The following is a 13,007-nucleotide window of genomic DNA, read 5'->3' as shown; positions in this document are numbered from 1 at the left end:
AGAAACCTTTGCACAAAACAAACAAACAAACAAAAACAAGGAAAAGAGAAAGTGTGTGTGTGCGTGTGTGTGTGTGTGTGTGTGTGTGTGTGTGTGTGGAGAGACAGAGAGAGAGAGAGAGAGAGAGAGAATATTTCCTATTTCCCTATAACTATTGAATTCAACAGTTTCTTTTTGTCTAATGTTATGTATCATTTAATTTCCCTATTCACTCGTTCCTTATCATCTCATTCTTTGAGTATATTCCTTACTTTTGACAATGCTGATTTGCATTCATTATTAAAAAAAAAAATTCTTGTTAAATCATGAAACCTTTTGTATAGAGATTAAATACAACCAATTTCATGAACAATGTACACACTTATTTGACAAATTTCATTGTTAAAATGTAAATGGTGCACCTCTGTCTTATTTGGAAAAAAGACACCGTGAGTTTGCAATGTGTCAACCCTAATTTTGAGCTCTGTCACATATTACATAGCTAATATCTATAAAATGGAAACAGAACTCACAAAATATTTCAAAGGTTGCTACAGTATCAAAATAGATGACACATGTGTAAACAATTTCTCAGTATGCAAAGTAAACATTTGCTGTTATTGTTGATTTATAGCTAAGAGCTACAAGATGTCTCTGCTTATAAATGAACTTGAAGTGTCCTATAAATTGAATAATGTAATAAAACTTAAACAAGTATAATTAACCAACATTAATATTTGTACTATTATTGTTACTTTTTCACTGATGGTATTGAGTTGTCATTTGTCTATTTGGTTTTCTATTATGTACTAGGGATCTAGGAAAGTGCTTCTGGCCCACCAGACATATGCTATAGCACTTAGGCACTTCCCAGACCCTGAGATCGTATTTTCACACTCACTTTACAAAAGATTAAGCTGAAGTTCCCAGAAGTTGGTTTTCCCACTCACTGTTTCTCTTACCTTTCTTCTTCAGGGTTCCAAAGCTCCGCACAATTTCATGAACAACAGCTGCTCCACTCTGAGGGTCAATGCCACCAAACACCCAAGCATCTCGGTGACCTCCAAGAATAACATATCTGTCTACAAATCAACAGATCATTGATATCAGACAGAGGAACCTGCAAATGACTCAATAGTTTTCACAACTTTGAGAAAAGGTATTAAGGTTCCTAAGGCTTGTGCCCATTGGTTATTTGCTCAGATTTTACTGTTTGTTTCATCTATCTGCTGAAAGTATGACTCTAATTTAAAAATTAATTTGATGTATTATTGAACCTATACACATATGGGTAACAGAAACATAGAAAATTATCCACCTAGCTCCTCATAGTTCTTTAAACTTGTGGCTACAGTGTGCTCATCATTTTCACAGAGAACGCAGCTCTTCCCTTCTTAGACTTATTCTATAAGCTTCTCAATAACTGTCTGTGACCATTTCTGTCTACTATAGGAAGAAAAAACTGCATGGGTTGAAAGTATAGTGAACAATCTTTTCACATTAGTTTAGGTATTTATCACCCTTAAATGTCAAACTCTTCTTTTAAATCACGATAACCTTGACCTTGATTTAGGAGTGTTTCAACACTCCCCCAATTCCAATGTGTGTCACAGACCCTGTACAAAATAATCATCTAATAATATTCAATATGTCACTTATGTATACACATACACATATATATGTACTCATATATTGCTAAACTATATATACATATATACATATATGTATAAACTAAACTATATATATGTATGAAGAACACATATAGTTTAGTACATATAAATATCACTTTTATAAAACGCTTGGTCTGAAGTAAAAGATTGTTTATTCTTGTTACAGTATTCCACATAACAGCAATTTCCACACTTGGAAGGAAATAATATAAAATTGAGTCCAATTATATGAGAACTTGTCTCAAAAAATAAATAACATATGTTTGTAAGAATATATGTGACTAAATTGAACTATTTATGTTAAAACTAATAATAATCAAGTAAATCATAAGGAAGCAAGAACCAAACCCTAAAGGATCAAAAGATATAATAAAATATGCATAATTCTCCAACTGAGTCTCACAATGTTACACCTAAGGAAGGCACCATGCTCAGCAGTAGATAGACAACAGAAAATTAAATTAGCAGTACATACATTTGGAGATTGTTTTGTCTCATATGGCTATGATCGTGCAATTTTCAACTTTTCTGATCCTTTATTTATCAATGATGTTGTTTTTATTTTTATCAGTTTTGTGCGTGTGTATTTTTACACATATGTACTATTCATCATTCTTTTTTCTCTCTCTTCTTTAAAATTTTCTTTTATTATAATTTTACTTTATTTTATTTTGTTTGTTTGCATGTCTATTTGTTTTATAACAACAGAAAAGTAAAGCATGGAGATGTATGGATAGGAAGGTAGGGAGGATCTGAGAGAACATGAGGGATGGGAAAATGTGTTTAGAACACAGTGTATAAAACAATTTTCATCAATTAACAATCAAACAAATAAAGCAGCTTATCACTCTCGCTTGTCCCCATACTTCCCTGTTTCTGTTCTTTAAACACAAGTGACAAATGATAGACTATAACTGGGATGTCTTACTTTGTTTTTTGATGAGCTTCACTTAGGCAGCAGTGGTTCAAGGCATTTGATTCACCAGTATTTTCAAAACACATACTCCATTTACCTGGTTCCAGAGCTCCTTTGAGGGTGCCAATGACATTATAGATTCTTGTCACTTTACTGTAGGAGTGAATATGCATCTTGACCTTTCTAGTTCAAGTATAAAAAATATGTTATTAGAATACTAGTTAACAGATTTAACACTCACATTTCTTAAATCCTCCATCATTATTTAAAATGATTTATAGTTGTTCCCAAAAGAAAAGTAACCCAATTTTTTTAAATCATTTTTACAGTCCAGTTATTATCCCCTTTCCAATATGTCCTCTGATAGTTCCTCATCCCATTCCTTCTCCCCCATCTCTAAGAGGATGTCCCCATCACCAACCCCACCCCTCCAGACCTCCCCACTCCCTAGGGCCTCAAGTCTTTAGAGGGTTAAGAGTATCTTCTCTCATTGAGGCCAGACCAGGCAATCCTCTATTGTATTGTTAGGTGCCTCCAGACCACCTAGTATGTGCTCCCTGGTCAAGTGGTTCAGTGTCTGAGAGATCTCAAGGCTCCCAGATGTCTCAAATAACACTGACTAATTCTAATGATTCAAATTCATTGTCTTTTTCAATTTCTGTTTTTATTGTTCAATAGTAGCAACTACACTTTATAATTTCCTTCATCTTTGATAACTGTCTTCTTTTAAAGTATTTTGAACAAAATCATTAGAAAAATATCTCAACTGTATTGAAAAGTTTCCAGCAAAGCCAGGTCCCACGTTGTAAGGCACTTTTAATCCTCCCTTCCAGCTACTGTCAGGGGGTGCTGGACCACCCATGTGTCTGTTGGACATGAAAAGAAATTATTACCTATATAAAATTTGATACACCATGTTAAAATGCAAGGTCATTTACTGGTCTAGGTTATCTTCTCATGATAGCTTCTATAAACAAACAGTAGACAGTGTTTTGCATGTAATAACCATTGAACTTTCTTACCACTCCTGCATGGTAGTGTCCACTATCAAATCAACTTTGTAGATGAGTAACATGAGGGCAAGATTGAACAAATAGCAATGGTCAAAGTTATTGTGGTAAGAAGTGCAACTGATATTTAAATTATTTACAAGAATCTAAACTTAGTTACTACTGTATAATGGAAAACCATATTTTAAAACTCTGATTCTCTAGCACATGCACTATAAGAAGAATCTGAAGTCTGTCTGGAGCCTTTCACTTTACTTTCTCCTACTAAAAGATTTCTCTCTCTCTCTCTCTCTCTCTCTCTCTCTCTATATATATATATATATATATATATATGTGTGTGTGTGTGTGTGTATGTATATATATATATGTATATATATACACACATATATATATATACATGTATATATATACATATATATATATACAGATATAGATACATGTATGTTTGTGTCTGTAAGGAGAGGAATCTTTTAATATATAGTATTATATTACTATATATACATTAGATATATATGTAGTCATTTTTCATTATCACTAAGTGTTCTCTCACATACCTATTAGGAAGAAACAAATAACAAAGGAACAGATAATTTTATTCCCAGCAGAGGTTCCTAAAATTTCAAATTATCATTTCACACACACACACACAAAACCTAGGCAGATCAAAAATTTTGGGTGAACCAGCTACCATATAGCTCTACCCTTCAAGTATCTATCTTCAACAGATCTGAAAAGCTGATATTTTAAGATTTCTAATGAAAATTTGTATTCACATCTCTGTAACTGCTACTTGAGAATAGACTTTTTAAAAAAATTTTTGATATGAAAATAAAAACAGACCTTCACTAAGCAAATTGGTGAATGTAGTTATAGAAAACTGGAACTTACAGTTGAATAATAATAAATTATTCCTTTTGTTGTTTTTGTTTGTTTGTTTGTTTTTGTTTTTGTTTGTTTTTTTGTTTTGTTTTGTTTGTTTTGTTTTGTTTTGTTTTGTATTGTGTATAGCTCTGGCTGTCCTGGGTTCAACCTAGAAATCCTCCTGCCTCTGCCTCCCAAGTGCTGGGATTAAAGGTGTACACCACGACTGCCCGGCCTAAAAATGATTCCTTAATCCTAATTAATTTTGTTTGCATTCTGCTATAAGGACAAAAGAGTATTAGGGAGCCGCCAAGATCATCTTGTACTTCTTTAAAGATTATTCTTGTCCTGAGATGCAGTTCTAATTACTCGTAGCCTGTAAAAATAAATTTTCTTACTTAAAATGATATAAAGTCCCTGAAATTTGAAATGTAGAGTTGGAAAGCTCCGTCTGTTTTTTTGGGGTTTTTTGTGTGCATTTTTATTATGTTTTTTTTTTCTCACCAGACCATGTGTGCACACTTATTGCATACACTAAACTTTGTAAGGTTCTATGTTCTACAGTTTGCTTGTTTTGTTTGCTTGTTTGTTCATTTGTTTGTTTTTTAGTTTTACACAAGTACTTGTCCATTCCTCATATGCTTGAAGAAGTTTTAATATTTCAGCTCGGTTTATAATCTACTGCACTATGCAATAATAAAATATGACTCTGGGGTATTTCATCTTGTACATGATCAATTAAAACAATGACAGCTGATGCTGGTGAGGATGTGGGTTAAGGTTAACACTCATTCATTGCAGGTGGGAGTAAAAACTTACTTTTATACTTAGACCACACAAGAACCCAGCAAAAAAAGAGAACTTCAGACCAGTTCTGGTTTTCCGAGACAAGGTTTCTCTGTATAGGCCTGGCTGTCCAGGGACTCACTTTGTAGACCAGGCTGGCCTTGAACTCAGAAATCTGCCTGCCTCTGCCTCCCAAGTGCTGGGATTAAAGTCGTGCGCCAACATGCCCGGCTCCACACTGGTGAATTTTAAGCACTATAATCAAAACTATTCAACACTAAACTGAGAAGAAAAATGACTTTAAAATAACAAACAAAGGGCTGGAGAGATGGCTCAGCGGTTAAGAGCACTGACTGTTCTTCCAAAGGTCCTGAGCTGAAATCCCAGCAACCACATGGTGGGTGGCTCACAACCATCTGTACAGCTACAGTGTACTCACATACATAAAATAAGACAACAAAAGGAGATCAAGGGAATACAAATTGCAAAAGAAGTAAAGGTATCACTGTTTGTAGATGACATGATAACATATATAAGCAATCCCCAAATTCTACCAGAGAATTTGTACAGCTGATAAAAAAATTTCAACAAAGTGGCTGGGGACAAAATTTACTCAAATAAATCAGTAGCCTTCCTTTATACAAATGTTAAATGGGACAAAGAAAGAAATTAGGGAAACAACACCCTTCACAATGGTCATAAATAATATAAAATATCTTGGGGTAAGTCGAATCAATAAAGTGAAAGATCTGTATGACAAGAACTTGAAGTCTCTCAAGAAAGAAATCAAAGAAGACATCAGAAAATGGAGAAATCTCCCACTCTCATGGATAGGTAGAATTAACTTAGTAAAAATGGTCATCTTTTTTTGCTTCCAAAAGCAATCTACGAATTCAATGGAATTCCCATCAAAATCCCAACATAATTCTTCAAAGACATAGAAAGAACATTTCTGAAATTCATCTGGAAACACAAAAAATACAGAATAGCAAAAACAATTATTAACAATAAAAGACATTCTTGGGGAATCACCATCCTTTCTCAGGTGTACAGTTTACAAAGAACTGCCAGCAGAACCTGTAAGCTCGTAGAGGTGACAAGAGCTGAGACTTCTAGGGAAGCCAAGGCAGACAGTTTCTAGAGCAGTGTGTGCTCAGAGAACTTCTAACAGGTCATTTAATTCAACTGAGTATTGATCAATTTACGAGTGTCCAGTGTCAAGAAAATACCTGAGCCTTTTTGAGAGAGGGTCTTTCTCTATGGTCCAGGCTAGAACTCTTGCTCCTCCTGAGTGCTGGGGTAGCAAGCATGTACCACCACACCTTGCTCAGGTAATTTAAAAAAAAAAAAAAAACAAAACCAACCAAACAAAAACTATTGCTACACTTGGTCTCCTGCAGTTTCGGCTGGCTTTGATCTCTCTTATGTTGCTAAGAATGACCTTGAACTCGAGATTCACCTTCCCCTACCTTCCAAAAACCAGCAGAATGACTGATATGCACCAACCTAGGCTCAGGTAGCTTCTTGACATTTATAAGCTAATCCAAAAAGGAGAAAGAAAAAGAAATTTTGTTCCCACCGGTAAATCTCAGCCCATAATAGGCTGAAGCAGGGGGATTGCCTTTAGTTTAAGGCTAGCCTGGGGCACACAGTGAACTCCAATTTGGGCTACTGAGTGAAACCTGGTGTTATAAAAACAAAAGAAAGGGAAGGAGCAGGGGAGCAAGCTGGGGAGGGAGGGACAAAAGAAGGAAACTACCTGAGGCCTAGAGGAATTAGAGCAAAAGGCACCAACATTCTCATGCTGATGGTGATGAGGTCACCCATTCCCATCAGGAGGACTGGAGAAGCTCTAATTCTATGAATACTGAGGACTGTGTTGTAAATCCCCTTGCTTCCCACTGGGGAATAATTAATCCTGTTCAAAACCCACAGATCTCTACCTAGAAAAATGTAAAAGGAAGATCTAGAAAGGTGAAACTGTTTCCAAGCCTAACCACATCTGGGAACAAAGCTTTGTAACAACACAAAAATACACAGCAGCTAAAAAGTAACAGGCCAACTTCCGAGGTCCACCTGAAGACCAGTGGGCAAAGCCCTACCTGCTTGCCTGTGGTGGGGAGAATGATAAAGGAGCTGATTGTAGGCAGGAAAATGCAACACACAGTGTGGTCAACAATAAACCAGTCAAAACCAACAAAGAACTACCAAGGATGTGATTGTTAGAAAAAGATTCTGCAAAGTACTACAAATGAATACTAGATGTTTAAAAATAATTGGATTAATAAAAATACTAAAAATATCCCTACTAAAAGTACCAAAAATTTTTGTAAAATGTCATCTCACATTGAGATACAATAACTTTAATTGAATCCACATCAGATCAGACAGCACCACAGACTAGTGAATTTTAAGCACCATAATCAAAACTATTCAACACTAAACTGAGAAGAAAAATGATTTTAAAATAACAAACAAAGGGCTGGAGAGATGGCTCAGCAGTTAAGAACACTGACTGTTCTTCCAAAGGTCCTGAGCTGAAATCCCAGCAACCACATGGTAGCTCACAACCATCTGTACAGCTACAGTGTACTCATATACATAAAATAAATAAATAAATCTTTAAAAAATTAAAAAAATAATGAACAAAGTATCAGTGAACCATGGAACAACACCAAAGGGACTTATATAATAACTATTGTCTTTAAAGAACATGAGAGAGGACAGGATAGAAAAAGAATATTGAAAACTTAGTACTCAAATATAGTAGCATATTCCTGTAATTCCTCACTTTGGAGGCAGAGGCAGGAGGATCCCCATGAGCTGAAGGCTAGCTTCATCTATGTGCCAAGCTCTAGGCTAGCCAGAGCTATAAAGAAACACCTGTCTCAAGGAGGATGGAACAGAAAGAAAGAGAAAAGAAAAAGCAAAACCCAGTGACTCAATTGGATAAATACTATAAATCCACAGGAGAAAGATTAATAGACACTAAGAAACATGAAGAAAATGATGCAGTATGTCAAATCATAGCATAGACAAAAATTTCAGAACCAGCAAAAGAAAAAAAAAAGAGAGAGAGAGAGAGAGAAACACAACCAAGGTTGTTCCTGGCCACGCATGTTCTTCCAGGGAGGCTGAGGCAGGGAAGTCATGAGTTTGGGGCCAGCCTGGTCTATATAGTGAGCTCAGTATGAAAACAAACAAGCAAAGACATAAGGCCCAAGCAAATGAAAACCAGATCCCTCCCTCTGCTCCCTGCCTCCTAGTGCAAGCTTACCTTACTTCACACTCTACTGCTTGCCCTATTAACCATGAGCTAAATCTCTGTTCACCTTGAGTGGCTTCTGTCAAGTGTATTGCCAAAACAATGAAGAAAGTAACTAACTCTCAAAATTGGTATGAAGAAGTCAGGCCACTGCTGTGGTAAATCTGATCACATGACTTACACACACACACACACACACACACACACACACATGCGGAAAGAGACTGGATTTCACAACACTGGGCAGAGCTTGAACATAGGAGAACTCAAAGCAAGCCGTCACAGTGACATATTTCCTCCAACAAGACCATACCTATTCCAACATGGACACACCTCTTAATAGTGCCATTCCTTATGTCCAAGCATTCAAACACATGAGTCTATAGGGACCATACCTATTCAAAGCATGCACACACATACACACACACACACACACACACACACACTGGCTGTCTACCAACAGAAAGTCCAAGAATCTAGTAATTGTTCAGTCACTACAGAGTGACAAAAACTGGATGGTATTGGTACAGAGACAGACAGGTTGCTCAATGGAATAGAATTGAAGACCCAGAAATAAAACCACACACTTATGGACACTTGATCTTTGACAAAGAAGCTGAAAATACGCAATGCAAAAAGAAAGTATCTTCAATAAATTATGCTAGTCTAACTGGAAGTCTGTATGTAGAAAAATAAAAATAGATCCGTATTTGCCACCTTGCACAAAGCTCAAATCCGAGTGGATAAAGGACCTCAACATAAATCCAAATACACTGAATATAATAGAAGAGAAAGTGGGAAAGAGCCTTGAACTCATTACCATGGGGTGAGAGAGGAGATTTCTTAAACAGAGCTCCTACTACAAATCAGCAACCTACAGATTGGGAAAAAAAATTCACTAACCCCACATCCTATAAAGGTCTAATATCTAAAATATATAAAGAACTCAAGAAACTAACCACCAAAAAACAAACAAACCAATCAAAAATTGGGGTATATAACTAAAGAGAGAACTCACATCAGAGGAATCTTGAATGACTAAGAAACAAAGAAAAATACAAAGTCCTTGGTGATCAGGGAAATACAAATCAAAACGGCTCTGAGATTCCACCATACACCAATCAAAACGACTAGGATCAAAAACTCAGGTGACAGCACATGTTGGCAAGGATGTGGAGAAAAAGAAAGAGATCTTCCTTGCTGGAGGTTCTCCAGAAAATTGGAAATATATCTACTGGAAGACCCAGCTACACCACTCTTTGGAATATACCCAAATGATGCCCCAACATTCCAGAGGGGCACATGTTCTACTATGATCATAGTGGCCTTATTTGTGATAGCCAGAAGCTGGAAAGTATCCATATGTCTGACAAAGGAAGAATGGATAAAAAAAAAAAATAATGGTGTTCAATTACACAATGGAATACTACTCTGCTATTAAGAATGAGGACATCATGAGTTTTGCAGGCAAATGGTTAGAACTAGATAATATCATCCTGAGTAAGGTAACTCAGACCCAAAAGGACAGTATGGAAAGTGCTCACTAAGAAGTGTATATTAGCCAAAAATGTATAGGATTCAATCCACAGAACTCATGAAGGTTAACAAGGATAAGAACCCAAGTGAGGATGCTTGGGTCTGTGTTAATTCAGAGATGATGCACCTAACCTTCAAGAGACTGGAGGCCCAAGGGAGTTTAGCGGTCAGGTGGGGTAGGCAGTGGGGGCATCCACATTGAGATAAGGGAGTGGGGAGGAGGGATGGGATGCAAAATAGTAGGAGAGTGGATGGATAAGGGAATAAAATATGGAGTGTAAATAAATAAATAAATAAAAGTGAACATTAGTGGTTCTGACATTGTTATTCTGTGCCTCAAAGAGCAACAAATTTTAAAAGAAAATATTGACGAATAAGAGATACATTGAGAAATCGGTGAAGAAAGCACAGAATATGAAGCCAGAGAAGGTTGAGAAAGTGTCCAAATGTCCAATGCCATTCTGATACAAGATAAAGGAAAAGGGAAGGGAAGAGAAGATAAAGAAATGGCAATGACAGTATGACATTTAATTTAGCAAGTTAATCAAGTAGTCATCAATTAACAGACTTGCCTCTAAGGAGTACTAGGCTCCCAGAACAAATCTGTCTTATCATTCTTGTCACAATCAGCCATTGCCTTCCTGAGAACATGATGGAAGCATGACTGTGTCACAAACAGGGACATGGGTCTTTTGGCATCATACCTCCAGGAGTTGATCAATGTTCATTTTCATGGATGTCACACATTGATTATCCAAATACAAAACAAATTCCAGAATCAGAAGCAGTATTCTTTAAATTTATGAAAACATTTGTACATTGCATCAATGAACTAGAGTATAGTACTAAAATTTGAACATTCTCAAATATGTGAAAATTCTCAAGAATGAGAAATAAATACCAAAAGAAGTATTTTTTTTTCTGTCAAACTTACTCTAAGAGTTTCTGTGCATCATCATATCCAATAGGATGGACAGGAATACTTGGAAGGCCAACAGCCTCTGTCAACTCATGCCTATAAGCATGTTCTGAAGGAAAAAAAAGACATAATTGTCCAGTAAAACAGTATTTTTCAAAGAAAACCAAATATTACTTTTCTGTTAAATGAATGTAGCAATAAAATGTCTCTAAATGTCATTCTGCTAGTCTTATATCAATGCTTCACTCAGACATCATCAGAGAAGCTTATACCTTCAATAGATTCACAATGGGATGATATGCAGAGTGAGAGACCTTGGGACATTCAATCTTTAAAAGAATGTTTAAATTGCTTCCTTCCTTCATGTATCAGGGAACCCTCCCAAAGAGGACACAAAGAGTTTAACAACCAGAGGGGATGAAGCATACCAATGAAACAAGGTTTTTAAATACAACATAAATGAAGCACATATGAACTCACAGACACTGGGGCAACATGCACAGTGTCTGTATAGGTCTATGATAGATGGGTTCTTAGAGCTGAAAGGAGGAGGAGACAAAAGTCTCTATCCCTAACCCAGGAGTTATCTCCAGCAGATAATAAATCACAAAAGAAAAATTAGTTTTCTCCAAGAGAATTTCACTGGGAATACAAAACATTCTTAAGAGCAATTGCAATGTCCGACAGAAAATGATTAACGAAAAATGTACTCAACAATATCCTTGAAGTTTCTACATCTTATAATTCTTTTTAACATCATGGAAGAAACTTGTTTTAAGTGTAGAAATGAAAACTTAGAGTAAATAAAAATTTTATTGCATTTCTTTCCATTTACATGTCCCTTTATGTGTTTATATTGGAAGGTTCTTTTCTTTTTAATATCCTTTGAAATTTTCATGAATGTGTACATATATTTTGATTGTATTAATTCCCACTCCCTCCCTCCAACTCCCCATGAACCTAGTATTAATAACTACTGAGCCCATTTAATACTGCTCCTATGTAGATGAGAGTGGGGTCCTATACTGAATCATGAAAAGTTTACCTGTGGCTGCCCACCACAATGTGACTCTGCTTAACAGTAGAGTAATATAAAGTTATTTTAAATAATTGTCAGTGCTCTGTATTTTAATAATAGGTTTAAGAACAAACCTTCCAAATATAAGCTTTTCAGATATATATGATTTGATAGATCAGAGATGAAAAATCAATATGTAAACATCATAGGTATGTGGTCAAACTCTTATTTGAGCAAAAACTTGCTCTGTTCCAAACTATGCAAACAAAGTGAACACAGATTCTTGTAGACATCATCTGATATTTGAATACAGTCAAAACAATTTAGCTTGTTTGTTAATGCTTGACTAGGCAGTGTTTCATCAAAAGACAAGAATGTGGACTCTGAGGCCACACTGTGACTTTGAACTCCAGTGCTCTACTTAGTGGCGTAGTGAATATGGCCATACTGTTAACACTTAGTCTCATTTTCCCCCAAGACAGAGATCATAACATCTCTTGCCTGTAAGATTCTTAAGGTATTCAGGTGTCATTTAGAAAACATTACTTGGCAATTTTTACTATCATTGCAAAGCAGCAAAGACTTCTATATCATTATTGCACTGTCTAGATTCTGTACCCTAGGTGAACTATTTAATCACTTTTTGAGGCCTTTTGATTTTCTATTCATTCTTAGAAAATTAAAAAATTATCCTCATGAAAAATATATATTCTGAGTACATTTTTTTTCATATAAATGGCCAACCTGGACAAAACTCATCATCAGAAAAAAAGCAGAGTAGAACAGACATGAGTCCACTCATTTTAACCCATATTCAAAGTTGGTATTCACACATGCTGCTGCAAAATTATTTTAAATATATTCTTGGTATGCTCTGTTTCTACCCACATTTGTCATGTATCATATTAACCATTGACTATATAATATTTTAATATTTCAAAAAGTCAGAGTTCCAAGGTTGCAGTCTTAAATTATGAGGTAAGGAACATAATTAAATAATCTTCATAATTTTAAACATTTTTATTTCTAGCATGAAAAACAATAAGA

General features: G+C 35.6%; 1 protein-coding gene across 3 annotated transcripts in view; it reads right to left on the bottom strand.

Annotated features, from left to right (window-relative positions):
- The window catches only part of Folh1 (folate hydrolase 1), a 67,316-nt gene that overhangs the window by 39,537 nt on the left and 14,772 nt on the right, over positions 1-13,007 (bottom strand). For all 3 annotated transcript variants that reach the window (XM_085841553.1, XM_085841552.1, XM_085841554.1), the window contains exons 7-10: positions 10,958-11,051; positions 3,333-3,431; positions 2,663-2,748; positions 942-1,061 (exon numbers count right to left, since the gene is read on the bottom strand). In XM_085841553.1, the coding sequence (XP_085697679.1) occupies positions 942-1,061; positions 2,663-2,748; positions 3,333-3,431; positions 10,958-11,051 (399 nt within the window). The remainder of the gene's footprint in view (positions 1-941; positions 1,062-2,662; positions 2,749-3,332; positions 3,432-10,957; positions 11,052-13,007) is intronic.

This window comes from Mus caroli, unplaced genomic scaffold, assembly GCF_978045245.1.
Source record: "Mus caroli unplaced genomic scaffold, Mus_caroli_1 scaffold_8, whole genome shotgun sequence".
Classification (NCBI taxonomy): domain Eukaryota; kingdom Metazoa; phylum Chordata; class Mammalia; order Rodentia; family Muridae; genus Mus; species Mus caroli.
The sequence above is the reverse complement of the archived record's forward strand: the minus strand, read 5'-3'. Positions and strand labels throughout refer to the sequence as shown.